The following is a 27,978-nucleotide window of genomic DNA, read 5'->3' on the forward strand; positions in this document are numbered from 1 at the left end:
CAAAGAGAATAAATTTCTACACCTTCCAAGTTGATTCGAACTCTTTCTCCTCTCGCCATCTTCTTCTCTTCCCTTCTCCACTCCTTTTTTTCTGCACTACTTAATCCAAGTTGATTAGTTGCTGACTCGTATCACCCAAACTTAATGGGGATATCACTAAAGTTGGATATGAGGAAACAACAATGAAAAGAAAGAATCGGAATGATACTAGAAGGAGTTATCCAGTTACTGAGTCATGCTATCGACCAAAGCCAAACACTATATAGCTACAGTTGAGACTACATAAAAGTTGGACATGAGGAAACAACAATTAAAAGAAAGAATCGGAATGATACTGGAAGGAGTTATCCAGTTGCTGAGTCGTGCTATCGACCAAAGCCAAACACTATACAGCTACAGTTGAGACTACATAAAATCCACAAACATATTGGCAGTCCTAATCCATAGGCAATGTGCATATACAAATCTAAAACACTAACAAATATATTAAAGGTATACTGTCAATTTTTACCTTCATTTTCTATTGCAGAAGGCAGGCAATGACCACCCAAAACATTTTACTACACCAACTCGAAACATTATTGGTAGATAATATCTAAGGCCATCTTTATCATCACTGATTTGGGACTAAGAGATCTCAAACATTTACTAAACACAACTTAAGATGGAAAATATCAATGTTTATACCTTTCACTATACTAGAAATTATTTAAAGAATGTAATACACATATTTAACGATCGTTATGCAAGTGGACATCTATTTAAAAAGATCTTATCTGATTGTACCAGAATTAACAAAGAGAAACGAAAACAAAATGCACACAGTAAGGCAAACTAGGAATGTAACACCAGTTCAAACAAGTTTTTGAATTTTAAGTAAAATGTAAGAACGTTGAGTCCCTTTTTAACTGCCTAAAGGTCTTCTCCTAACGTGGGCATTGGATTCCATAGGGAGGTGAGGTTTGAAATACAAACTGCGGAGATAGTGTGAAACAGACTATATGATTAGCATCCATCACACTGCTTTATTTATTAAGTTTCTGTCCTATGGGGCAAATAAAACATATTGATATGAATTAAATCTACAATTCAGAGAAGTATTCTATCTTGTTTATCTGACCTAAACTTTGGTAGCTTTCAAACCTAACCGTACCATATTGAGTAAAACTTTAATAATATAAGTAATCAGATACCTGTAAGCCTGTAACATGTTTGTAATTTTCTCTTTTCCTAAAAGATCTATCATTTCTCGAGTCCTAACCATGCAAAAACAGAATCACATTTGACTTCCAATGTTTATATCCTCAAATAAAGACACAGACATAAACTCGATACTTTTGAAGATTATGCCCACGACTCATTCATACTTTATGGTAAATACATATTCCATTAATAGGCAACATGGAGAACTTGTTCAAACTTGATCATGTAAGTACCTTTTAAATCAACACCCCATAATTCCAAGATAAGGTGGTTGATCAATTTACAACCAACATGTTGGGGAGTACTTATATTAAAAGCAAATCAGAAAAATTCTCTAGAGGAATAGGACTGCCAGCACAACTAGTATTACCACCACTGCTAGACATGAAAAACAGAGCCATTTTCGTGCAATATAGACACTATGGTTACTGTTTCCTCTAGAAAAGAATAATATGTTCTTTTTCTAACAAGTATGATTCCCAGCTGATTCTTCATAGGAAAAATGTAATTAAGCACCTACCATAAACAACTTACCACAAACAACTTACAAAAGCACCAATACGCGAATTATACTTGATGTTAATAAGAGAATAAGAAAAGAGGGTATCAAGTACTATAAGGCGAAGACTTTTTCTTATAAGTAAATAACCTTCATAAGTAATCGTGAAAATTTTAATAGGAGTCACTGTTCAGGTATCCATACGCAGCTAAGACTTTCCCACTGGGTTGACACCTTTTACCAATTTATCATATGCCATCCCACCTCTCACACTCAGAGCAAAAATTGCTCAGCAAGACGCTTGTGATGGGAATAGCAGCACAAATACAAAGCGTCAAAGCATAATCACAAACTCACAATTGTAAAACGCCATGACTAGACTTGATAAAATTTTGAACAAATTCCATCTTGAACAAATTCCATCCAACTCTCATGTTTAATGATAATGATAAATAAACAGCAATGCCATCAAATAGAAAACATGGACATAGAAGTAGCGCAATACAACAATTGAAACAAAAATAATAATAAACAACCACACCTGCATTATTGCTTAACATACTCCAAATACCATTTATAGGTATCCACAAGTCCATCACGAAGCGATATCTTTGGAACCCATCCTAACCCCGCAAGCTTCAAACTATCCATAAGCTTCCTTGGTGTCCCATCCGGCTTACTTGAATCCCAAACCAACTCCCCTTGAAACCCAACAACTTCCTTAACCAACTCTGCTAGTTCCTTAATACTAACCTCTTTCCCACTCCCTACATTAACATGTTCCAATCCACTATATTTGTCCATAAAAAAAACAACAACATCAGCTAAATCATCCACATGCAAAAACTCTCTTAAAGGTGAACCAGTCCCCCATACCGCAACCTCCATAGCATTCCTAACTTTCACCTCATGAAACCGTCTCATTATCGCGGGAAAAACATGCGAGTTCTCGGGGTGGAAGTTGTCATTCGAACCATAAATTCGTTGGCATTCTCGATATCGCATCCCAATTGTACTACAACCTATATGCTTGACACATTTTTATCCCAATTATTTTGGCAATCGCATACCATTTGTTTGTTTGTTCTAACAGACCTGTAAGTAACGCGCCTTCTTTAATAGGTTGTAGAGCGTACTTTGGGTAAGTGCATGAAGAACTGAGGAATAGAATTTTTTTTATGTTGTTGGTATAAGCTGAGTGAATAACATTGGTTTGGATTTGTAAATTTATTGAAATGAGTTCAGCTGGGTAAGTGTTGTTTGCATGTATGCCACCGACTTTTGCAGCTGCTAAGATTACGTAATGGGCTTGTGGGTTGAGAATAATTGTTTGACTTGGGTTTGACGGGTGAGGTCAAGTTCTGAGTGGGTGCGGAGGAGGAGATTTGTGTAGCCGGATTTAGTTAGTTTTTTAACTATTGCGGAACCGATTAGACCTTTGTGTCCCACTATGAAGATTTTTGAGGATTTGTCTGATAGGAACGAATCCATTGTGGAGAGAGACTGGTTTGAGATTGTAGATCTGAAATTCTGTGGAGCGACACTATTGTCATGATTTTTAAAATCATAACTGAACATGCATATGTTCTGTTGAACAGCAAAATACATATTAGCAGTAGTAGTTGTATACTATATAGTATACAGGTTTTGATAGGTACAGTATCCAGTAAAGCTGCCCAACCAAAAACTTCATTACTATCTAGGAGTCTAGCCGTCTAGGACATAATCGAATTGGGCCTAGCTGGTACTGGAATCTTATCTGAACCCCACCCAGTTATATGCAAGCTCGAGATCCTCTTCATTTCTGTTCCACTTGGAGCTCAAGATAGGGCTTTTGGTTTTTCAAGGTTAGAAGTTTTTCTCTTCAGTAGCAACTATCTTCTCTCTTAATCACAAAATCATCTAATTACCAATCTACAAAGGAACAAACTGCTAAAATAGCCCGCATCATTCTCCTACTTCCTTGCAATTATAATCTTTTCCTATTGCTGTATACCTATTGACTCAGCCCTTTCTTTTAAATTTTAATCGTTGTTATAATGCTTTTTGGGCATCTGAATCGATATAGAGGCTATAATTTACGTCATACCTCCTTTATATATATAATTGTTCTTTTAAATTAAAGGTACATGCGGGAAGGTGATTGGTACCTACTACCCTGGGAATGACCCAGATAAGCGGATATCAAACCAATGATCCAGACCTTTGTTTGCCAGATATCCGCAGCTTCATCGAGCAACAGATCACCCTAATTGCTAAGGGTCAAGGAAACTATTCCTCTGTCGTGGAACATCTACAGCAGAAATTCAGACAAAAGTACTCTTAATTTGTTAAGCAGGTAATTTCATTTCAATCTGTTAGCAGGGTAGTTTACTATATATATGCAGATGTTGTCATCTTTGTAAAACGCGCTCAATGATATAATCAATTTACCAAGTCATTGATTTGGTGACTGTAAAATCTAGGCGAATATTAAGAAGCATCATACCTGTGTGTCGTCCCAATATTCATCATTTGGTAGTGCACGAGGATCGTTGACTTCTTAAATTCTTCATATTTGAACTTGCATTTTTTTCATGTACTTGGAACAGTTCATATGGTTATATAGCACAATTAGGTTGCTACTTATTGGGTTCTGTTAGTATTAAAATACTTACAATTCAGATTGACCATTTCTGGGTTTGAGTTCATAAACCATTGGTTTAAAACTAAGGTATAATGCACCCAGTCTTTTACTCTATACTTTCCTTATTTCCTACAAACTCAATGTTTTCTCAAGCATTACTTTTATATTACGTCAGTTGAATGTGTACTAGCTTTCAATATATTGGATTTCTTAATATGACATATACATCTAAATGTGAGAATATATTCCCAAAACCGATATATATCATTGACGGATATAAGGGTCCAAACTATTTTTTCGGAAATATTGATATAAGGAAATTATTGGAAAAGGATTTTAAAATGGTGACGATATATTCGATTTTTAGTGTGTGTTTCTTTTTACCATCTATATTCTCATCAGTACCAAAAACGATATAATATAAGATATATATATCCATGTTCAAAAAACTAAGGCCGGTTTTTTTATTTGTAAAGGATTATTAAGGATATGTGACTTCTTTTTAGTGTGTGTTTCTTTTTTTACCATCTCTCATAAGTTAACAATATAAGTATATATCCAGCAAAAAACAACAACACAAGTATATATATGTTATTTCCAATTCATAAAAGTAAGGGTTGTACAACCTGGGTAACATATAGTGTTCCCATTTTCCTTGAATTTTGTGATATGTTAATTGTGTTCCTGCCTATGGAGGATTATCTTCATTGCCTATTTTGTTCAATTTGTTAGAGATTGAATCTTTGGCTCATAACTTCCTTAATTGTGAGTTCAGCAGACCAACTAGGGGCCATTGGAAGATTTGAATCGACGTTTACACGCAACAGATGTGAATTAATTAGGTTAGTTATTTAGCGTATACACACTATTTGATGTACATTTTAAAATCAAGGCTTCAGTGTGAACTCCCTCTTGCCATAGCCTAACATTGTTGTTTCATATCTATTTTTCTTGATCCAGAATTAGCAATGAAAAATCTATCTTCATTATAAACTGCGGAGCAAATGACATTTTCGCCTACTTTAATACTAACCCAATTCAGAAGGAGTTGACTATCGAAGCATATGAGCAGTTCATAGTGCAGAAGTGGTCTTGTACCTCTGGATGCTCCTCTGAGATGAATTGACAATTCTAAGTCTTTTAAGCGTTACTGCATTTCAATGCTAAATTGACAAGAAATACCAAGAATGTCCTGGAAGGGTTGCCAATTTGACTCTACTTTTCATTTAAGCAAGTAAAATTTTGAGAGTGGTGGTCGATCGCTTCGCGGCTCTTCTTAGGTGATTAAGTAACCTGGTATACTAAGTTCCTGCACCCCTGTACATGAAGCCTTGGGGCACGTTGTCCCGTTGCGGAGGTGTCTGACAAAGTTATTGAGGCTGTTGATTTTCAAGACTATATGATCTGACTCGAGAGAGTTCTTTGGATTCCCCGATTCTTATTTAATTCTCAGTGTCTTCTGTCATATGACTCTTCAATAAGGTTGATATATGATCAAAGAGATCATCTTAGCTGAATCTATTATTTTGTTCCTACATTTAACATGTCTACAGAACTTTACCGAGTTGACTTTTATCTGTTTTAAAACTCAACCGGTTTCTTTTCGATTCGTTTCTACTTAAAACTTTCGTTTGTTGATTAGTTAGGCATTGAGTCTTAGTTGCACAAAGTGTGAATATGCATCAAGTCAAACTCGAGGAATTGAGAGCATGCAGAAAAGCTGATGTCGGTTAGATTTTAGAAGGTCCCTGCAACACACCTTTCTACTTCATAGATGTGTTCATGGAGTCTTGACTCCATTGCCGAAGCACGATTTTTTCCATTTCTCCTCATTTCGCAATGTTACTGTTTCTACAAACTTTCTTTAGGTTATGCTTCCAGTGATTGAGACTTCAATTTGTTTCAGATTTGTTGGCTGTCCGCTGAAATGGAGGAATCAATGCAAATAGTGATATATCCAGTGTTCCTAGATTGTGAGAGAGGTGATCAAGAAACTAGAGCACGTCTTTTTCTTATCATTTTGTGTTAGTATGCGCTTATTGTAATCAAGTGGGGTGAATGCTACAGTTCGCCATGCCCTCTTGCAATAAGTTGTTTTCCAAATAGTATATCTCAATTAGGCCAATGTTCCTGTATTGTTGTTATAGGTCCACTTCTTAGAAAATGTCCCGTTGGAGGGGTATAGCCGTGCTTTTTTGTGCCCCTATTGATGTAAAATGTTGTCTAGAATCGATATCTTCCCTTGAAAATATGAAGAAAGTTGTAGCAGCTCTTCTTTTCCAATTTTTTCCTTTTTGGGTGATTGGAGGAAGGAAAGGTGTTCAAATAAACTTTAAAAGGGTAAAATGTGGACTTTAGTTGCACTTGTTAAGAATTATTGGAGGGGGGAATTAAATATACCCGGACCAAAAGAGATGGGACTTGGAGTGGAAATGAAATTTTCATTTCTTTTGTATCAAGTAAAGAACATCCAATAAAGAGAACGACGACTATCTATTGTGGCTACTTTCTGAACTTCAAAATCTCAAATATGATCATCTTCCTTGCAGAGTGTGAAATGTTACCAGATTCTCGCTTTTTCTAGTTCCATTACATGATTTTGGTGTCATCAATTACTACACGGTTATTTAGTTTTTGTGAGTTATCAGAATTATCGTCCAGACTACTCTACAGAAGACTAGAGATGGAGAAACGATAGAGATCTTCCAAATTCCAATTTGCCTTTAGTTTGGTGAAAAAGTGTTTATACCATCTGTCTTTTTCTTGCTTTATATTGCATTATGCGTTCCCATTGTCAGAGGTCTCTTGTATTTCACCATTTTATTCAGTGAGTTTTACATGTGACTTTACAGTCCTCTAGTTTTTGCAATATATCTTACCAATATAAGCAATTCCTATATGAGCATGGGCCACCAGAAGTAGCGTCTTTGTGGGATCTGTAATGGTTCTTGAGATGCTTGTGCTGCATGCAACACCTGCAAGTAGTTCAGCTGTCTAAAAGTGAGACCTAAATGTTATGACTTCGGCCCTACCTTATTTCGTGACAAGAGCTCCAACATACCCTCTAATTTGACATACGAAGTGTGTTGTGCACTAACAGTATATAGACTTATAGAGCAGCACTGTCAGGAGTTGCTTCTATACGCAGGAAACTTATTGTTGCAAGACCTAATTTGTGGCATGCTGTCTCATTCAAATAACAGAAGATGGATGCCTAAATATACGATGGAATTCATATGACCGAACATTTTGCATTATTAGACGATGTAAGAGGATAAATCTCGTACATGCGATACCAGTCCAAACCAAAATTCGGTTTATTAGGCAGAGTTGCGAGCTACGCGGATGACTAAATTTCTCTTCAGAACTTTCAGAACTTTGTCATGGAGGAATCAAACTGCAAATTATTGACGAATGACGCTAGAAAGCTCCGAGTCCCGGGAGCCCAATAGTGTAAAAAAGCGTCATATTTCATGTTTTGTAGTTTTTTAAGTAGAAATTTTATTCATAATGATAACGAGTTTTACAAATAATTAGGACAAGTGTGCAACATTTGCTATTCAGAAAGGACTTGCGGCACAGCTTGTTGGATGTTTGTCCTAATTATTTGTAAATGTAAAACTCGTTATCATTATGAATAAAATTTCCACTTAAAAAAAAAAATTGCAAACATGAAATTTGACGCTTTTTTACACTATTGGGCTCCTGGGACTCGGAGCTTTGTGGCGACATTCGTCAATAATTTGCAGTTTGATTTCTCCATGACAAAGTTTTGAAAGTTCTGAAGAGAAATTTAGTCATCCACGTAGCTCGCAACTCTGTCTGTTTGGACTGGTATTGCATGTAAGAGATTTATCCTCTTACATCGTCTAATAATGCAAAATGTTAGGTCATAGGAATTTCCATCGTATATTTAGGCATCCATCTTCTATCATTTGAATGAGACAGCATGCCACAAGAAGGGAACGATCGAAGGATGACAAGCCGGGAAGCATGAAACAGCTGACTTTAACACCTTCTCTTGGGTATGTTTCAAAATGCAAACAACTTTTAGTAGTTCAAACGATCCTTTAACCTTTAAAAATCCTGAAATGTTTGTGATTGTAATCTGCAGGGAGTGGCCAACCGTGGATGCTCAGGACATGTGGGGCGTGATACAGAGAAAGAAGGCAAAGGCGTGTATTCTCTCTTACTGCCATTAACCAGTAGGTTTCAAATGTATCATTTTCTATAAGGCAGAGGTGCGTTTCTCACCTTGAAGACGTTTATTGTAATTAGAGGTGTTATGTACATGCATCTAACATAAGGAGTTGCACATAAATAACCCACATTTTGATTGCTCTAATGAAAACCATATAGGAGAAGGAATAAATTGTACTGAATCCAAGCTTTTTGATATCCAATAATTTGCTATAGGCTGAATCACGCCCCACACGTAGCATTACTCTAGAGTCTAGACTCACGAATTTCAGATAGTTGAAGTCTAGGAAATTTAGATTTTATTGCCAATAAGGCTTATTTGTAACCTTTTTGTCAATTCATTCGTCCTCCCCCCTCTCGCCTCTCTCAACAACAAAACAGAAATGGTTACTAGGCTCAAACCATTCTCTATTCGGTTCCTTAATTTCGCTGCCTTATTGCCAATATGTTATCTTCTGATGGGTTTTTGTACAGATGGGAATACGTTACTGATTCGCAATCATCTTGAGCACTCCGACATCATTGATGAAAACACAATAAAGTAAGATCGGTTTAAATCACTTTCTTGATTGAAGAGACTATTTGCAAAATCCAACAGGGATTTTTGAATTCAATTCTATTTATTTCCAACATGTAGAATTTCTCCATTTATGTATATGTTTCTTTGTTGGAATTCAAATACACGATAAACTCTTAATAAAAGGAAGCAGCTGATCGTCAAAATTAAAAACCTACATGAAGAAGGTGCTCTCCAAGCCTTCAATCTATTTGTTCTATAGGTTTTCTATGGTCCTGGATGAGCTTTGCGACCCAAGACCATGTATGCATCTGTTTCTTCCTCCTATCTTCTTTATAATTCAATCTTGGGATAATTCGATTACACACTAAACTTTTATTGCCCTTAACAGTTTAGATGCAATATTGAGAGGGTCAAATTAAGTGATTAAATATTAGGACTTCCACGTTAAGTTCTCACATTCCATCATGAATTGTTTTTACCCTGGTTTGCAGATGGCAACTTACTGTTATGTGCTTTTTATTCTAATTGAGTAATTTTCTGTGAACAGGCATTGGAAGTTACAGTTTGGCGTGATGGGATGGAATACGAACAGAAATATTCTCGTGGAAAACCAGTGACAGCTTTAACTTGTTATGTACTTCCAGCTGAATTAAGTGCTGCTCGGGGAACAAAAATTAGGTTCTGGCCTGATACAGAAGGCATTTTATTTTATTTTCTTTCCTTCCGAATTCACATGCTCAATACTGTGTTTGATACCAAAGGTTTCCAGTAGCCTACTGGTCAAGCCTTGGGAGGTTGGCCCAAGGTCTTGGGGATCAAATCCCATCTTCACCGGGAAAAGGGGGATTTAAGGGTTTCCGGTAATAGAGTAGTGACTAGAATAAAAAGTTCATCATCGATGTTATCAACCATATCAAGGTTTTCAGTACTTGTGTTATTTGATTTGTATTTGCAGTTTTTACTACTTCAGTCGAGTTTGACCAAACCACAGTAGCAGGGCGAATCAGGGAGCTTGCTTTTCTGAACCCCGAGGTAATGTTATACTTTTAAACTACAAACATCTTACACTTTTCAGTAGATATTTCCTACGAGGATCACATTCTGAATAACCCTTTTGGTTTCCTGTGTGCTTGATGTCAATCTGTGGTTCTAGTTTTGATGTAAGAACTGGGATCTTTATCTTTGAAGTTTGACCCTCAAGTTTCACTTTTGGACCTTATTCTTAGGATGAAAAAGAATTTGAGTAGTAGGTCAAGAAAACCTAAAACAAGACCATAAAAACAAGATTGCATTTAGAAACTTTTCGTGGAATATGTACGATGATTTGATGAATATGGTTTTCAAGGGTTGTGGGTTGCTGCTCTTAGGTTGTGGATGGATATCCTTAATTTTCTTTACGTTCCATGATGGAAGTGAAGAACCTCATTGGTTTAGGGTGCGGAGGAGAAAATAAGACAACAGAAGAGTTGAGAGGAGATGTTTGTTGTAACTCCTGTTTAACACCTTTATTTTTCCACTATGTTACATGGACGCACAATATTTCAAAAATAATCTGTATCGGACACACGGACACATATTGTATGTGAACCACAGTTTTAATGTTTCACCATGTCAGACACTTCGTATCCGTGTCAGTGTAACTTAGTTTTTCCGATGGTTGGCTTATCTGCGATGGAATGGAGATTTAAGAATACACAAATTTAATAAGACTGTCTCTAACTACCTACTATACCTTGGTGTGTTCTACTTCTAAATCTCCTGTAGTTCCTTTTTACTCCTCAGAAAGCTATTAGTGTCACAGATGAACACTTAAATGATCACAGCTTCTACTCCACTCTTATAAGATAGATCATTCTCTTTTGGTGCCGGAAGCCTGATTAGTAATTACGGTGGTCCACTTAACACTAAATGACATGGAATTAGTTAAAGTACACTAAGAATTAGTGCCTTGAATTTTCTCTAGAAGTGATACATAAGCAATAGAAAGAAGCCTGTAAATCCTTCCTTTGATATAGTCTGTCCTGTGTGTAGGTAAGTTGTCAGAAAATAGTTGCCAGTAAATAGTTGGGTATCACAAGGTTGCCCCAGAGGCCCAGACTGTTTTGCACCTTCTAGATTAGTTATAGGACCCCTCTATGCATTGTAAGAAATTTTCTTACTTGAGCCATTATTTAAAAACACATTGGTAAGTGGTTACAGATTGCCTGAAAGCATTTTAGGTAGGGGTAGCAGCATAACTCTCCTAGTTGGCTGTTCATTAGCATTCCTTTAGTTTCGAGTATTTTAGAGTGAAGATGTTATATTGGAACTATTGGATGTCATTACAACTTTATGTGTTTTGAGTAAATTCTTGTGTAAGAGTTTGTCTACGCAAACTCTTAGACAAGAATCACAAACTCTTAGACAAGAATTTGTTTTTGACTTTGGGGTTCAGAGTGAATTACCTCTTGATTTGAGGCTCATTTATTTTTGTTCTTTATTTGTGCAAATAAAAAACTTGCAAAATTGACAAGCGAAGGTGGAGGAGTCATACGAGAGTACTTGAGAGACCAAGCGGAGGACTCCATTAGGACAAGGATGGCTTGTACTGCTGCATCCTTTTTGGTAAAGGTGGTGATTTGCCCTATAACGGTGCAAAGAAGTATGTCTCTTAGCTAAAAGTTGTGAGATGGAGTTGTTGGATATAGGGGAAAAAAAAAATAAAAGAAAGAAAGAAACTATATATTTTTCCATACGCCATGACTGAAGACCCATAAAACGAGATTGCTTTGGGCCTTCCTTCTTTGAGAGGGCATTTTTTTTTTTGACATAAGACACTTTCATCAACATATAGCAAATAGGTTATGCAACTCGTTCTGGACTCGACTGAAACTTGCCCTAATAGACGTAAGCACCAAGCCATTACAAACTAATTAAACCTTAAACTTGGCTGATTCGGCCATAAGATGTCCCATGAGGGATCAGCTCCCTGGGACAAAAGACAACCTTACAAAACCTAAAAGATTTCTGGAGATGTTGAACCTCCACCAAAAGACTTGACAGACTCCATGAGACTTCTAAAGCTCCTCCGTTCAACTCATTAACAATTGCTTTGTTGTCTGAGCATACCACCACTTTGTCAATTTTTGTTGCGATACATGTTGCAACCTTATTCTTAGCGCTAGCAATTTGGCTTCCTCTGCTGAATCTGCTTCGATGGGTTTGCTTCCTGCAATGGTTGCTCTTCAAAGTGTGAAGTTGTCAATCTGTCATCTATTAAGAGAAGCACAGTCTGGTGAGAGCTATGGTAGCTTTGTTCTTAGAGAAGATTAGAAGTTTAGGCTAGACCTCAACCTGTATTAGATTAATTGTGATACATGGTACCATTCCTATCTCCCACTACTATAGTATTTATTCTGCAGTCTATATGGGGAGCAAAAAAAATTATAATATCATCTTGTGCATTACAGCACTTGACAGGTAGTCAGCTGCCTGGTTTTGCTCCCTATAGGTGTGTGTTATAGTTAGCTCCGCTTCGATCTTCTGTAAAATTGAATTTCTGCTACTACATTACAACACTACCAAGGGGGGGTTCTCTCAGCCATTTAGTATATGTACTGCTCTCAAAGAGTCTGGCATAATCACTATTCTCCAGTCTCCATTTCTTTCACCCCCAACATGCTTCAATTGAATTTAGCTCCTGCCGAATCACCGAGTTACTTTTTGAACTGCCACAATAAGCAAAAATAACTTCTCCCTGTGCATTTCTGGTCAGTCCACTGAGCCATCAAAGTTTAGCATTACTTCACTTGCTTGAGGCTGAGTCCATTTGCACCCGTTAACAGGTGTCTACTTTAAATTCAGATTGATTCCTAGGTTTTCAACCAAAATTCTCATCTCTTATTTTAAAACTAGATAAGGCAATGGTATGGAAGTGTTTTGTTACACCCTTGTATGATACTACAAAACTTAGCTGCAGATTTTTCCATTTTCTTTTCTTCGACCGTTAGATTTATGAATATTGTTTTGGATATTTGATTGCAAAGTCCGCATATTTGTACATCAAATTTGTTGAAAATTTACCAGTCCTAAGCTCCTAATTGCTATTTATGTGTATGAATATCTTTTCTACTTGATGGCAAGACATTGTAACATGAGGAAAGATATGCCTACTGTGACCCCTCTGCAGCATCACTTTATAATATATATATGCCACGAGTCACATTATCATGACTTTAATTGGTAGATAAAGTACTTAATAATTACTAGGTGCATGGCACATGTCATGTGATAGAAGTGATGAAACTGTGAAAGAGTTGGGACTTGCCTGTTTCTATGGCTCAGTTGAAGGCCAGCCAGTCCAGTTGAGAGTTGAGTCTATCAGTTGAGTCTGTCAGTTTATGAGTAATTTATTTTCAGTCTGTGTCCTTTTATTATTAGTCTGAAGCTATGAATAAATGCTTATGGCACTGTGGTCATTAAATTGAGGATTCGTGTACTTGCAGAGTTGCAGTGATAATTGAGGTTTTTTAATGTCATAGAGTGCTTATTTTGCTCTCTTTATTTCTCTTTTTATTTGTTCCAGATATAAATGAATTTTGTTTTGGTTCTATGGGAGAAGATATCAAGTACCAGTGTTCAAATTTTAAGAAGAAGATTCCAACCCAGTTGGGGCAAAGAAGGCAATGTGCCTAAGTTTTGATGACATCTCGAATCAGATACTAACCCAGTTTGGAGGCAAAAGTAGGAAATGCACCAAAGTTTTGATGGCATCGCTGGCTTGGTCGAGATGCCAGTTATTTTTTTTGCTGTGAACACACCAAAGAGATGCCAATTATTGATAGGAAAAATGCACCTGTAGTCCCTGTACACACTTTTAAGGGGGTCACAAGTTGCGGATGGTTTGTACTTTGTACATTAGTATGGTGAGATGGGCGTGGCTGCCTAGACTTGTAGGCTTGTTCTAGGAACCGGAGTTTATGTCCCTGCTACCCTGCCCAGTGCTTTTTTCTTTCAGCTACAAAACGGACATCCCTTGATCAAACGGTTCCTATATGCTCATTGCAACTCAGGATCTGGACCATATAACAAGACCAGAATTGGATAGGACTCTGGTTTGGAGAAAGCAAGGAATGACATAAAGGTTCTTTTCTTGTCTGGTTAACCTTTTTCAATATCATAGAGCAATCGATTGCAAGGTCGGCATGGTTCCTTGTTCTCCTGGCTTAATAATGCTTTAGACATCTTAAAATTGAAGTTGTAAAGATGTCGAATAATTTTGTTTTTCTTTTCTTTTCATAAAGTTCAAACTGCTATGAGCTACTCAAATTAAAGTTGTTAACTAGTTGATCAATACTGAATCATTGTATCGTAGTGATACGGGTTAGAAGGTTTAGCATTGCATATGTTTTCTATATTCTCTCAACTTTCATCATATGTTGGAATTGCGATCTTTATTTCGTTTCACTACCACTGTACGACATAGCGAATCTGCTTTGAAGACACTCCTATCCATGCCTTTTTCGTGTTGTGGTAGGCGGTTTTGCTTTGACTCATGCCAACAAAAGGCCTAATCACATTCACATCTATTTTCATACCTACGTGATGGGTGGTCGTCTCTTTGCCTAGGTGCTTTAATAAAGTTCAACATGCAATATTTACCTCGTTCCTTCTGATTTCAAAATCATACTCACTTTTGCGAAAGTGAGAGAGCACACGCCGAATTTTAATCGAGTGAGCGGAGCGAACGATTTTGGCAGAAGAAGAGGGGCTATGTGGACAAAAACCAAATTGGTTGGTTTCTATCTGTCCTCAACTTTTCTCTCATTTTTTCTTCTTCTTCGTCCCCAATATCCTTTCTCCTTCACCCATCTCCCTCTCCACCGCATCACCCAACTCTCTCTCTCCCCCGCAGCTCCGCTCACTCCCCCACTGCCACACAGTATACTAGTAACCACATCACTCTTTTTAGTAAATGGAAACAAAACTCTCAATATGTAATACTTTTAATATACAACACATACCAATGATGTCAGCATATCACCAAAGAAATTATGTGCATTTTGGATATAAAAAAACGAATCGCTACTTTAGGTCGACGACACTATTGTCATGATTTTTAAAATCATAACTAACATGCATAATAGTTGTATACTGTATGGTATACACATTTTCATAGTCCGTGAGAGGAGCGAACATTTTGGAAGAAGGAGGGGTTATGCATACAAAAACCAACTTGGTTGGTTTCTGTCTGTCTGTCATCATCTCTTCCCTTCTGTTTTTTCTCTACGTCTCTCTCACTCTCTCTTTTCCTCTCCCTCTCCTCCTTCTCCATCTCCACTCCTCCTTCTTCCTCTCCCACTCCGCTCACCCCCACTGCTTAGCAGTATACTAATATATACATTTTCATAGGTACAGCCGGTACAGATGTACAGTAAAACTGCCCGACCAAAAACTCCATTAGGTATGTTAGGTATGTAGGAGTAGCCGTCTAGGACACCACCCAGTTATAGGCAAGCCCAGATCCAACCCACCCAGAAGAAAATTTTGATAACGTATAATATACCGACATTTAACTGTCGAAATTTATCCTATATATAGTGAATAATTGACACACTGTTCGCTAAATACTATTACATTTCCCTCTCCAGACTTCCAGATCTGGCAATCTCAATCTCAAACCAGTCTCTCTCCATAATGGATTCATTTTTCTCAGACAAATCCTCAAAAATCTTGATAGCCGGACACAAAGGTTTAGTCGGTTCTGCAATAGTTAAAAAACTAAGTGAATCCGGCTATACAAATCTCCTCCTCCGCACCCACTCAGAACTCGACCTCACCCGTCAAGCTCAAGTCGAAAAATTCTTCTCAACCCACAAGCCCAATTACGTAATTTTAGCAGCTGCAAAAGTGGGTGGCATACATGCAAACAACACTTACCCAGCTGAATTCATTTCAATAAATTTACAAATCCAAACCAACGTCATTCACTCAGCGTACACCAACGAGGTAAAAAAAATTCTATTCCTCGGTTCTTCATGCATTTACCCAAAGTATGCTCCCCAACCTATTAAAGAAGACGCGTTACTTACAGGTCCCTTAGAACAAACAAACGAATGGTACGCGATTGCTAAAATAGCTGGGATCAAAATGTGCCAAGCATATAGGTTGCAGTATAATTGGGATGCTATATCTGGAATGCCAACGAATTTATACGGGCCGAATGATAACTTCCACCCTGAGAACTCGCATGTTTTGCCTGCGTTAATGAGAAGGTTTCATGAGGCAAAAGTTGGGAATGCTAAGGAGGTTGTGGTGTGGGGGAGTGGTTCGCCGTTAAGGGAGTTTTTACATGTGGATGATTTAGCTGATGCTGTTGTTTTTTTGATGGACAAGTATAGTGGATTGGAACATGTAAATATAGGGAGTGGGAAAGAGGTTAGTATTAAGGAGCTAGCGGAGTTGGTTAAGGAAGTTGTTGGGTTTCAAGGGGAGTTGGTTTGGGATTCAAGTAAGCCGGATGGGACACCGAGGAAGCTTATGGATAGTTCGAAGCTTGCGGGGTTAGGATGGGTTCCGAAGATATCGCTTCGTGATGGACTTGTGGATACCTATAAATGGTATTTGGAGTATGTTAAGCAATAATGCAGGTGTGGTTGTTTATTATTATTTTTGTTTCAATTGTTGTTCATTAGTACGGATTGCGCTACTTCTATGTCCATGTTTTATATTTGATGACGTTGCTGTTTATTTATCAGTATCATTAAACATGGGAGTTGGATGGAATTTGTTTGAAATTTGATCAAGTCTAGTCGTGGTGTTTTACAATTGTGAGTTTGTGATTATGCTTTGACGCTTTGTATTTGTGCTCTCAATTGTGAGTTGCTGGATTCCTGATTCTTATTTAATTCTCAATGTCTTCTGTCATATGACTCCCTCACATGTTGGCTCAATAAGGTTGATATCTGATCAAAGAGATCATCTGAGCTGAATCCATTATTTTGTTCCTACATTTAACATGTCTACAGAACTTTACCGAGTTGACTTTTATCGGAGTTTTAAAACTCAACTAGTTTCTTTTCGATACGTTTCTACAAAAACTTTCTTTTGCTGATTAGTTAGGCATTGAGTCTTAGTTACACAAAGTGTGAATATGCATCAAGTCAAACTCGAGGAATTGAGAGCATGCAGAAAAGCTGATGTTGGTTAGATTTTAGAAGGTCCCTGCAACACATCTTTTTACTTCATAGATGTGTTCATGGAGTCTTGACTCCATTACCGAAGCACGATTTTTTCCATTTCTCCTCATTTCGCAATGTTACTGTTTCTACAAACTTTCTTTAAGTTATGTTTCCAGTGATTGAGACTGCAATTTGTTTCAAATTTGTTGGTTGTCCGTTGAAATGGAGGAATCAATGCAAATAGTGATATATCCAATTTTCATGCCTTTCCTAGATTGTGAGTGAGGTGATCAAGAAACTAGAGCGTGTCTTTTTCTTCTCATTTTGTGTTAGTATGCGCTTATTGTAATCAAGTGGGGTGAATGCTACAGTTCCCCATGCCCTATTGCAATAAGTTGTTTTCCAAATAGGGTCTCAATGAGGCCAATGTTCCTGTATTGTTGTTATAGGTCCACTTCTTAGAAAATGTCCCGTTGGAGGGGTATAGCCGTGCTTTTTTGTGCTCTTGTTGATGTAAAATGTTGTCTAGAATCGATATCTTCCCTTGAAAATATGAAGAAAGTTGTAGCAGCTCTTCTTTTCCAATTTTTTCCATTTTGGGTGATTGGAGGAAGGAAAGTTGTTCAAATAAACTTTAAAAGGGTAAAATGTGGACTTTAGTTGCACTTGTTAAGAATTATTGGAGGGTGGAATTAAATATACCCGGACCAAAAGAGATGGGACTTGGAGTGGTTCTTTTGTATCAAGTAAAGAACATCCAATAAAGAGAACGACGACTATCTATTGTGGCTACTTTCCGAACTTCAAAATCTCAAATATGATCATCTTCCTTGAAGAGTGTGAAATCTTACCAGATTCTCGCTTTTTCTAGTTCCATTACATGATTTTGGTATCATCAATTACTACACGGTTATTTAGTTTTTGTGAGTTATCAGAATTATCGTCCAGACTACTCTGCAGAAGACTAGAGATGGAGAAACGATAGAGATCTTCCAAATTCCAATTTGCGTTTAGTTTGGTGAAAAAGTGTTTATACCATCTGCCTTTTTCTTGCTTTATTTTGCATTATGCGTTTCCATTGTCAGAGGTCTCTTGTATCTCACCACTTTATTCAGTGAGTTTTACATGTGACTTCTGATCCCTCGGTCTTTGCAATATATCTTACCAATATAAGCAATTCCTATATGAGCATGGGCCACCAGAAGTAGCGTCTCTGTGGGATCTGTAATGGTTCTTGAGATGCTTGTGCTGCAACACCTGCAAGTAGTTCAGCTGTCTAAAAGTGAGACCTAAATGTTATGACTTCGGCCCTACCTTATTTCGTGACAAGAGCTCCAACATACCCTCTAATTTGACATACGAAGTGTGTTGTGCACTAACAGTATATAGACTTATAGAGCAGCACTGTTAGGAGTTGCTTGTATACGCAGGAAACTTATTGTTGCAAGACCTAATTTGTGGCATGCTGTCTCATTCAAATGACAGAAGATGGATGCCTAAATATACGATGGAATTCATATGACCGAACACTTTGTATTATTAGACGATGTAAGAGGATAAGTCTCTTACATGCGATACCAGTCCAAACCAAAATTCGGTTTATTAGGCAGAGTTGCGAGCTACGTGGATGACTAAATTTCTCTTCAGAACTTTCAGAACTTTGTCATGGAGGAATCAAACTGCAAATTATTGACGAATGTCGCTAGAAAGCTCCGAGTCCCGGGAGCCCAATAGTGTAAAAAAGCGTCAAATTTCATGTTTGCAATTTTTTTTTTAAGTGGAAATTTTATTCATAATAATAACGAGTTTTACAAATAATTAGGACAAACATACAACATATAATTTGCAGTTTGATTCCTCCATGACAAAGTTCTGAAAGTTATGAAGAGAAATTTAGTCATCCACGTAGCTCGCAACTCTGTCTGTTTGGACTGGTATTGCATGTAAGAGATTTGTCCTCTTACATCGTCTAATAATGCAAAATGTTCGGTCATATGAATTCCATTGTATATTTAGGCATCCATCTTCTATCATTTGAATGAGACAGCATGCCACAAGAAGGGAACGATCGAAGGATGACAAGCCGGGAAGCATGAAACAGCCGACTTTAATACCTTCTCTTGGGTATGTTTCAAAATGCAAACAACTTTTAGTAGTTCAAACGATCCTTTCACCTTTAAAAATCCTGAAATGTTTGTGATTGTAATCTGCAAGGAGTGGCCAACTGTGGATGCTCAGTACGTGTGGGGCGTGATACAGAGAAAGACGGCAAAGGCGTGTATTCTCTCTTACTGCCATTAACCAGTAGGTTTCAAATGTATCATTTTCTATAAGGCAGAGGTGTGTTTCTCACCTTGAAGACGCTTATTGTAATTAGAGGCGTTATGTACATGCATCTAAGATAAGGAGTTGCACATAAATAACCCACATTTTGATTGCTCTAATGAAAACCATATAGGAGAAGGAATAAATTGTACTGAATCCAATCTTTTTGATGTCCAATAATTTGCTATAGGCTGAATCACGCCCCACACGTAGCATTACTCTAGACTCACGAATGTCAGATAGTTAAAGTCTAGGAAATTTAGATTTTATTGCCAATAAGGCTTATTTGTAACCTTTTTGTCAATTCATTCATCCTCCCCCCTCTCGCCTCTCTCAACAACAAAACAGAAATGGTTACTAGGCTCAAACCATTCTCTATTCGGTTCCTTAATTTCACTGCCTTATTGCCAATATGTTATCTTCTGATGGGTTTTTGCACAGATGGGAATACGTTACTGATTCGCAATCATCTTGAGCACTCCGACATCATTGATGAAAACACGATAAAGTAAGATCGGTTTAAATCACTTTCTTGATTGAAGAGACTATTTGCAAAATCCAACATGGATTTTTGAATTCAATTCTATTTATTTCCAACATGTAGAATTTCTCCATTTATATATATGTTTCTTTGTCGGAATTCAAATACACGATAAACTCTTAATAAAAGGAAGCAGCTGATCGTCAAAATTAAAAACCTACATGAAGAAGGTGCTCTCCAGGCCTTCAATCTATTTGTTCTATAGGTTTTCTATGGTCCTGGATGAGCTTTTGCACCCAAGACCACGTATGCATCTGTTTCTTCCTCCTATCTTCTTCTAAATTCAATCTTGGGATAATTCGATTACACACTAAACTTTTATTGCCCTTAACAGTTTAGATGCAATATTGAGAGGGTCAAATTAAGTGATTAAATATTAGGACTTCCATGTTAAGTTCTCACATTCCATCATGAATTGTTTTTACCCTGGTTTGCAGATGGCAACTTACTGTTATGTGCTTTTTATTCTAATTGAGTAATTTTCTGTGAACAGGCATTGGAAGTTACAGTTTGGCGTGATGGGATGGAATACGAACAGAAATATTCTCGTGGAAAACCAGTGACAGCTTTAACTTGTCATGTACTTCCAGCTGAATTAAGTGCTGCTCGGGGAACAAAAATTAGGTTCTGGCCTGATGCAGAAGGCATTTTATTTTATTTTTTTTCCTTCCGAATTCACATGCTCAATACTGTGTTTAACACCGAAGGTTTCCAGTAGCCTACTGGTCAAGCCTTGGGAGGTTGGCCCAAGGTCGTCTTGGGGATCAAATCCCATCACTGGGAAAAGGGGGATTTAAGGGTTTCCGGTAATAGAGTAGTGACTAGAATAAAAAGTTCATCATCGATGTTATCAACCATACCAAGGTTTTCAGTACTTGTGTTATTTGATTTGTATTTGCAGTTTTTACTACTTCAGTCAAGTTTGACCACACCACAGTAGCAGGGCGAATCAGGGAGCTTGCTTTTCTGAACCCCGAGGTAATGTTATACTTTTAAACTACAAACATCTTACACTTTTCAGTAGATAATTCCTACGAGGATCACATTCTGAATAACCCTTTTGGTTTCCTGTGTGCTTGATGTCAATCTGTGGTTCTAGTTTTTTGATGTAAGAACTGGGATCTTTATCTTTGAAGTTTGACCCTCAAGTTTCACTTTTGGACCTTATTCTTAGGATGAAAAAGAATTTGAGTAGTAGGTCGAGAAAACCGAAAACAAGACCATAAAAAACAAGATTGCATTTAGAAACTTTTCATGGAATATGTACGATGATTTGATGAATATGGTTTTCAAGGGTTGTGGGTTGCTGATGGTAGTTGCTCTTAGGTTGTGGATGGATATCCTTAATTTTCTTTACATTTCCATGATGGAAGTGAAGAACCTCATTGGTTTAGGGTGCGGAGGAGAAAATAAGACAACAGAAGAGTTGAGAGGAGATGTTTGTTGTAACTCCTGTTTAACACCTTTATTTTTCCACTATGTTACATGGACTCACAATATTTCAAAAATAATCTGTATCGGACACATGGACACATTGTATGTGAACCACAGTTTTAATATTTCACCGTGTTAGACACTTCGTATCCGTGTCAGTGTAACTTAGTTTTTCCGATGGTTGTTGGCTTATCTGCGATGGAATGGAAATTTAAGAATACACAAATATCCGATTTGGTTTTATTCTATAAAATAGAAGAAAATGTGATAATATGTGGTAATTTGGTCCATTTTTTTAGTTAGTCTTATATTAGGTTTCAACCCCCCCCCCCCAAAACAAATTCCCATCTTATTCTCTTATCTTTTCTATTTCCATTCTGCATTGACTCCCCTTTCAATTTATGTTTTGTACATCTGTTGCATGAAAAATTAGTTCTTTCCTCTAATCTGGGGGAATCATTTGTGGATGTTAAGGGCTGCTACGAGAATGATGAGTCTTTAAGGCATGAATGATAGACTCTACATTTCACACAATTTAAAATCCATTGCTTGAACTGATGAGCTACAATTAATAAAGGAGCCTTGAGCCTTCGGTTCTCTATCTTTTATATATATATATATATATATATATATATATTATTCTTTTGGTTCTTGCTTTCTGTGCTTTCTTGTCAATTATATTGAGCATATAATTTCGCAATGCCAACTTTTATGATTGTGTATTAGTGTATACTCTTTGCTTGAGACTCCTCGTTGAGCTGTGAGGGATTTTCTCAAAGTGCCTGACTAATCTTTTGCATGTTGTGTCATCCTTTTTTTGGGTTTTTCTTTCTGGTGGCTCTCTTCTGTACTTTTCAGCTTACCATCACTTTAAGAAAGGAGGACGATGATCCAGAGAAGACGCAACACAATGAGTACTATTATGCTGGTGGGTTGCTCGAGTATGTGAAATGGTTAAATTCTGATAAGGTATATAATTTGCGGCTCAAGTGTTATTTGTTTCCAGTGTCATTATGGTAATCAGTTCTGATGTGGAAGAAATTATTCACTAAACTTGTTAAATTAGGTTGTACCCAAAACCTTTCATTATATATTTTATTTTGGTGGGTTGGACCATTTCTCAGTAGAAGGTCCATGATGCAACAAATTTCTGTTTGTATATTCGATAAAGGAATTATGGTAAAAGATATAGAGAATGAACAAGATGCACATTTCCTATGCTTCAAACCTATGTTACATGGACACACCATATTTTGAGAATAATCCATGTTGGATACGTATTTATGTGTCTGTGTCCGACACATATTGCATGTGATATACCTCAATTTTTTTATATTACACCAATATTTTCGCCGTGTCAGAGACTTGATTTCCGTGTCGGATACGGACACACCTATCCGTGTCAATGTAACTTAGCTTCAAACAATATCCATAGGTACTATGGTTCCAATGTGTGTTGTAGAGCATTCAGCATTTAATCAAAGTTTTCGCCTCATGCCATGCTTACCTCAATATGGCTAAATGGTGTTTTTTGTTCAGAAACCAATTCATGATACTGTTGGCTTCAGAAACGAAGTAGAAGGCATCACAATCGATTTAGCTCTCCAATGGTAAGATATTTATATCCATCGTTCTAAGTTCCGATTTAGACTTTAAGTCCTCGTCACTCTATTGGAATGACATGTACATTCTAATAGAGTATAGACTATACGAACTGATGCTTCAATAGGGCAATTGCTAACTTGCTGTATTGGGTATGTCAGCACTCAGCAGTGAGATGCTTATGCCAAATTACATTGCATTGAAGTCTTATAAGTCATCCTCAAACTTGATGGAAGTATCTCATAGAATGTAGCGCACACTCTTTCAAAATTACCTTACTATCACATACCAAAACTATTTTAGTGGTAGATAGAAAGGACAATGTTGTACTTGACCAAAGCTTCTCCATTGTCTATGGAATGGTGTGTTCATTTGAATTGTTAATTTAATTTTATTAATTTTATTTCTTTTGTTGCTGTCATTTTTTAGGTGTTCAGATGCATATTCAGATACAGTGCTTGGATATGCTAATAGCATAAGAACAGTTGATGGTGGTACACATATCGGTGGTGGTACACATATCGATGGTGTCAAAGCTTCATTGACAAAAACACTCAATAACCTTGGGAAGAAGTCGAAACTTATCAAGGTACCCCCCTCAGTTTATATCTCCTAATCATCTTTTGTCAATAATTTTTTGATTACGATCCCTATGCTTTTTAAATTTGTCCACCATGTTTCAACATGTCTCCAAGACTCATTCTGCCCTGTATGTATTTACTGTAAGCTATGATTGAATCCCTTTATATTTCATTGGCCCAACCAGAATTTTGAGGCAGCTGTGGTTAATGATTGCATGATGTCACCACTTGTATTAATAGCCAAATAAGATCAGTGATATGGACAGGGTTTTCTTTGTTGCAATCAGATTTTCTTAGTATTTAGGCAATCAAATGATGAGAGCTTCAACTTACATAAAGTGAATGTTGCGTGTCCCTGGGATGTCATAGACTCATAGCGAAGCAGATGGACTAATAAACTAAAATGGCAAGCGTAACATAAATTTTAGTATTCCTATGCTAAGTACTGATTGAATTTGTTTTAATTTTTGAATTCCAGCTAAGGGGTTGATTAAAACTTCAGAAAAAAGAAAAACTGAATAACTAATTTTATGTCTATCACCTTTCTCCGGTATGTTCTTGAGTACAATTAATGTTTTTGGTTTGTGGTTTGTACCATTCAAGGAAAAGGACATTAGCTTGAGTGGAGAACATGAAAGGGAGGGATTAACATGTGTAATCTCTGTGAAGGTCCCAAACCCGGACTTTGAAGGGCAAACAAAGGTGTGTGTTGTTTCGTCGTTTTATTCAATAGACTATTCATGCATATAATCTTCAACCAAAATGTATATTCATTTCTTACATGGTGATGAAACTTCTCACTTGCTCGCTTGAGATCATCATTTCTTATTTGACTTTCCTCTTCTTTTCGATTCTGGAAGACAAGGTTGGGTAATCCAGAAGTGCGAAGAGTGGTCAATCAATCAGTACAAGAGTCTCTCACCTAGTACTTAGAACTACATCCAGATGTACTGGATTTGATTCTCTCCAAATCTTTAAATGCTCTTAAGGTAGATTTCTATAAAAGTGTTTTTACTAACTTTTTGAAGCTCGATTAGCGGTACCCTTTGTTTGATGCATTATATGTTGTTTCCTTATTTAGGCAGCTCTGGCAGCCAAGAGAGCAAGGGAATTGGTGAGACAAGAGAGTGTTCTAAAATCATCTTCTCTTCTTGGAAAGTTGGCTGATTGCTCAGCTACAGATCCTGCAGAATCTGGTATGCTCTGCTTCCTCTACTCTACTCGCTCATGATTACTGTTCTACGATGAGGATGATAAATGTGTAATAAATGTCAAGGATGGTTTGAATGTTAATAGATTGACTAGGATGAGTGGTAATTATGACGATCAATCTGATTGGCTAAAAATTTTATTTCCTTCAGAAGTTGGATACATGAATATTATTTCCTTCATAAATGCCACAGGGGAAATTATTGGTATTAGAGTCAGCTATTTCAGTCTAAGTCTGATGAAACAAATCATTCAACTGATGAATGATCATAAAATCATAACTACCTTTGTGCTTGTTAATCGTGGGGTACTTGTTACATTTGATGGAGTCTTCTTATGAAAAATATATTTATAAATTGTCCATACATTCTAACAGAGATCTTTATAGTTGAAGGCGATTCAGCTGGTGGTAGTGCAAAACAAGGTCTTGATAGGCACTTCCAGGTGAACTCTCAGTTACTCTTTGCGAGCGTTCCATAATTAATTGTTACCATCATCCTGCATTAGTGTAAAAGTAAACCAGCGGACTTGACTTTGCTGGGCTCATTTGATGAACCGAATGCTGCTGTATGGGGGTCTTTGTCAGGTGCTTGTAGGATCCACTGCAACCCGGAGCTTGCAGAGTATGCTGCAGGATATCTTTTTGAACTGGAACCCACATATTCTGGGAACTACATACTCTTAGCAAACATTTATTCAGCAGCAGGAAGATGGGGAGATGCAGCAAGGATAAGAAGATTGATGAAGGCCAGAGGGGTGACAAAGCCTCCAGGTTGCAGTTGGATAGAGGTGAAACGTAGAGTTCACTGCTTCATTGTTGGAGACACTTCACACTCATTGGTAGATGAGATATCTGCTAAGATGAACAACTTGTATTCGGAAATAAAGGAGATTGGTTATGTCCCAGACACAAAGTACGTGTTGCAGAATTTGGAAGAAGACGAGAAGGAGGACAGCCTCTGTGGACACAGCAAAAAGTTGGCCATAGCTTTTGGCCTGGACAGAAAGCACGCAGCACAAGTTTGAAGATACATGGCAGGAACAGAGACCAATAGAGATTGTTCTTGGAAAAGGTAAGTGTGGTTAAACTATCAGTGGCCTTCATTTTAAGTCTATGAAAGAAGATTCTCAATTACTCAATAAACAACCACTTGACTTTTGTAAGAGTTGGGGTGTCAAGAACTCATTTTTTTCAGCTTTTTTTTTTTTCGGTTTACTTATTTTTATGAATCCCTGTTGTTTTGACAAAGTTAGCTGAAAAGCAACTTTTGCTTGCATAATTATATGTATGTTTACTAAATTGCTATTATAGATTGTAAAACTTATGGGGGCTTTCATTACCACTTGCAGACTTAGAACTTATATCAAATGAGATGGTAAGGTAACGAGTACTGTTATAAGTTATAACAGACATCAAGGAAACCCATTGATAAAGCAGAATTACGCAAAATCTATTGGCATTCTTTTACTTGTGTTTTGTTTACTCCATTGGAGAGTAAATTCTATGTAAACATTTGATTCTGCTATTTAGAGTTGTTCACAATTAGGGTTAGTATGTTTCTAATAGCCAACTAAGTGCGACAGATTTATTAGGAGAAGTGGACTATCGTGTCTGCATTAAGGTTCTGAAGATGTCCAGACACAAAACTTTCAGGAAATGGACTGTTGCTGTAACTTATTGCTATTCCTTTAAAACATTGTTCTGTACATTCATTGTTTTTCTTTGTTTGTGGCAGAGAAAAATCAGATGACAGGATTGGCAATAGCTGTTGCAAGCATGAAGTCTGGTGAATGTGCTTTGCTGCATGTGGGTTGGGAGTTGGGCTGTGGCAAGGAAGGAAGTTTTTCTTTCCCAAATGTTCCACCAATGGCAGATCTCATATATGAGGTTGAACTTATTGGTTTTGACGAAACCAAAGAAGTAAGTTGAGGCTATCCGAAGTTCTATACCAATGTACTTCTTGGTTCTTTAATTTGAATTAAGGCTCTAGCATCTTTGTCTTTAGTTTCTTTCCACTCATCAACTTCTTTCTCAATTCATCACCATCAGTTATTAGTGCGTCATTGATGAAATGTGTCTCATACATTTTCTAGGGGAAAGCTCGTGGTGACATGACTGTGGAGGAGAGGATTGGAGAGGATTGATGAAGGCCAGAGGGGTGACAAAGCCTCCAGGTTGCAGTTGGATAGAGGTGAAAGGTCGAGTTCACAGCTTCATTGTTGGAGGCACTTCACACTCATTGGTAGATGAGATATCTGCTAAGATGAACAACTTGTATTCAGAAATAAAGGAGATTGGTTATGTCCCAGACACAAAGTACGTGTTGCAGAATTTGGAAGAAGACGAGAAGGACAGCCTCTGTGGACACAGCGAAAAGTTGGCCATAGCTTTTGGCCTAATCAGTACACCAAATGGAACCCCTCTGAGAATCATCAAGAACCTGAGAGTGTGTGGGGACTGCCACAAGGCAACCAAGTTCATATCCAAACTTTAGATAGAGAAATCATAATGAGGGACTGTTATCGCTTTCACCACTTTGTTGAAGGAGTGTGCTCCTGTGGCGATTACTTAAATGGTTGATTTGGCTTTTGAGCATCAGTAAAAATCTCAAATCTGCATGCAGGTTATAGAAAGATCGAGTTTAATATCCAAATTTTTGGATTCTGGGCAGATTAAGAAGAACTTCCTCTTTGCACAATTCCGTGGTCTCTCAGCTTCTTCTGAGAAGCATGTTGTACAGATACGGATGTTAGCCAAGATTAAGTTCTACCAAAGCCTCAAAGGTTCAAACGGTGTATAGCCAAGTAGCCAACCTAACATATCAGGAAATAATTTTAAGCCAATCAACTCCGTTCAAAGCTCTATATTAGTCAAGTTGAAATTTTAGTCTGTGGCCTGTGGTGAGTGACATTCACTGGGGTTTCATAACTGCATCTAGTTTTGGAAAACTACTGACTTGAGGCCATGCTTGGGACTAGTCAAGCTGCAATGTGTATGCAATATTGTACATTTTTTTATCACATTTATAAGCTCGTGGAATATGTATTATCATGTTTTATTGATCTCGTCTCATGGGTA

General features: G+C 37.3%; 2 protein-coding genes and 1 pseudogene across 24 annotated transcripts in view; 2 read left to right on the top strand and 1 right to left on the bottom strand.

The window, feature by feature from the left end:
• LOC147520561 (putative GDP-L-fucose synthase 2 pseudogene) overlaps window positions 1–3,310 on the bottom strand; it is a 30,713-nt pseudogene extending 27,403 nt beyond the window's left edge. The window contains exon 1 of the transcript XR_015212671.1: window positions 2,244–3,310. The product of XR_015212671.1 is annotated as a putative GDP-L-fucose synthase 2 pseudogene (transcript). The remainder of the gene's footprint in view (window positions 1–2,243) is intronic.
• On the top strand, window positions 3,220–14,430 carry LOC147520566 (uncharacterized). 2 transcript variants are annotated; one of them, XM_086592119.1, is made up of 8 exons: window positions 3,220–3,549; window positions 3,828–4,040; window positions 5,104–5,170; window positions 6,235–8,353; window positions 8,443–8,503; window positions 9,596–9,726; window positions 10,004–10,080; window positions 10,202–10,666. In XM_086592119.1, exons 4-7 carry the CDS (start codon window positions 8,268–8,270, stop codon window positions 10,026–10,028), a joined length of 303 nt encoding a protein of 100 aa, XP_086448245.1. In that variant the 5' UTR covers window positions 3,220–3,549; window positions 3,828–4,040; window positions 5,104–5,170; window positions 6,235–8,267; the 3' UTR covers window positions 10,029–10,080; window positions 10,202–10,666. The 2 variants fall into 2 exon arrangements, with proteins under 2 accessions (XP_086448245.1, XP_086448244.1); XM_086592118.1 differs by lacking the exon at window positions 10,202–10,666 and adding an exon at window positions 13,613–14,430 and having other exon boundaries at window positions 3,246–3,549.
• Window positions 14,431–15,635: 1,205 nt separating this feature from the next.
• Window positions 15,636–27,965, top strand: LOC147520567 (DNA gyrase subunit B, chloroplastic/mitochondrial-like). 21 transcript variants are annotated; one of them, XR_015212679.1, is made up of 11 exons: window positions 15,636–16,676; window positions 18,638–19,335; window positions 19,425–19,547; window positions 19,974–20,040; window positions 20,567–20,697; window positions 20,781–20,879; window positions 20,975–21,051; window positions 22,366–22,476; window positions 23,539–23,698; window positions 25,288–25,343; window positions 25,486–25,972. XR_015212679.1 is itself a non-coding variant. In XM_086592099.1 (7 exons), the coding sequence occupies exons 1-7, from the start codon at window positions 23,115–23,117 to the stop codon at window positions 25,582–25,584; spliced, it is 492 nt and encodes a 163-aa protein (XP_086448225.1). In that variant the 5' UTR covers window positions 23,045–23,114; the 3' UTR covers window positions 25,585–25,972. The 21 variants fall into 21 exon arrangements, 3 of the variants coding, with proteins under 3 accessions (XP_086448225.1, XP_086448226.1, XP_086448227.1); XR_015212675.1 differs by lacking the exon at window positions 20,781–20,879 and having other exon boundaries at window positions 19,425–19,511; XR_015212674.1 differs by lacking the exon at window positions 20,781–20,879 and having other exon boundaries at window positions 19,425–19,481.
• Window positions 27,966–27,978: the final 13 nt, after the last annotated feature.

This window comes from Coptis chinensis, chromosome 2 (assembly GCF_015680905.1).
Source record: "Coptis chinensis isolate HL-2020 chromosome 2, ASM1568090v1, whole genome shotgun sequence".
Taxonomy (NCBI): Eukaryota; Viridiplantae; Streptophyta; class Magnoliopsida; order Ranunculales; family Ranunculaceae; genus Coptis; species Coptis chinensis.

Coding starts and splice junctions, on each gene's coding strand:
- LOC147520566 (XM_086592119.1), top strand. CDS start 8,268: ATGAGACAGCATGCCACAAGAAGGGAACGATCGAAGGATGACAAGCCG. Junction 8,354..8,442: donor ACTTTAACACCTTCTCTTGG/GTATGTTTCAAA, acceptor TGTAATCTGCAG/GGAGTGGCCAACCGTGGATG. Junction 9,727..10,003: donor GCTCGGGGAACAAAAATTAG/GTTCTGGCCTGA, acceptor TTGTATTTGCAG/TTTTTACTACTTCAGTCGAG.
- LOC147520567 (XM_086592099.1), top strand. Junction 23,572..23,623: donor TATTCAGATACAGTGCTTGG/ATATGCTAATAG, acceptor ATCGGTGGTGGT/ACACATATCGATGGTGTCAA. Junction 25,344..25,485: donor GTCTTGATAGGCACTTCCAG/GTGAACTCTCAG, acceptor GGTCTTTGTCAG/GTGCTTGTAGGATCCACTGC.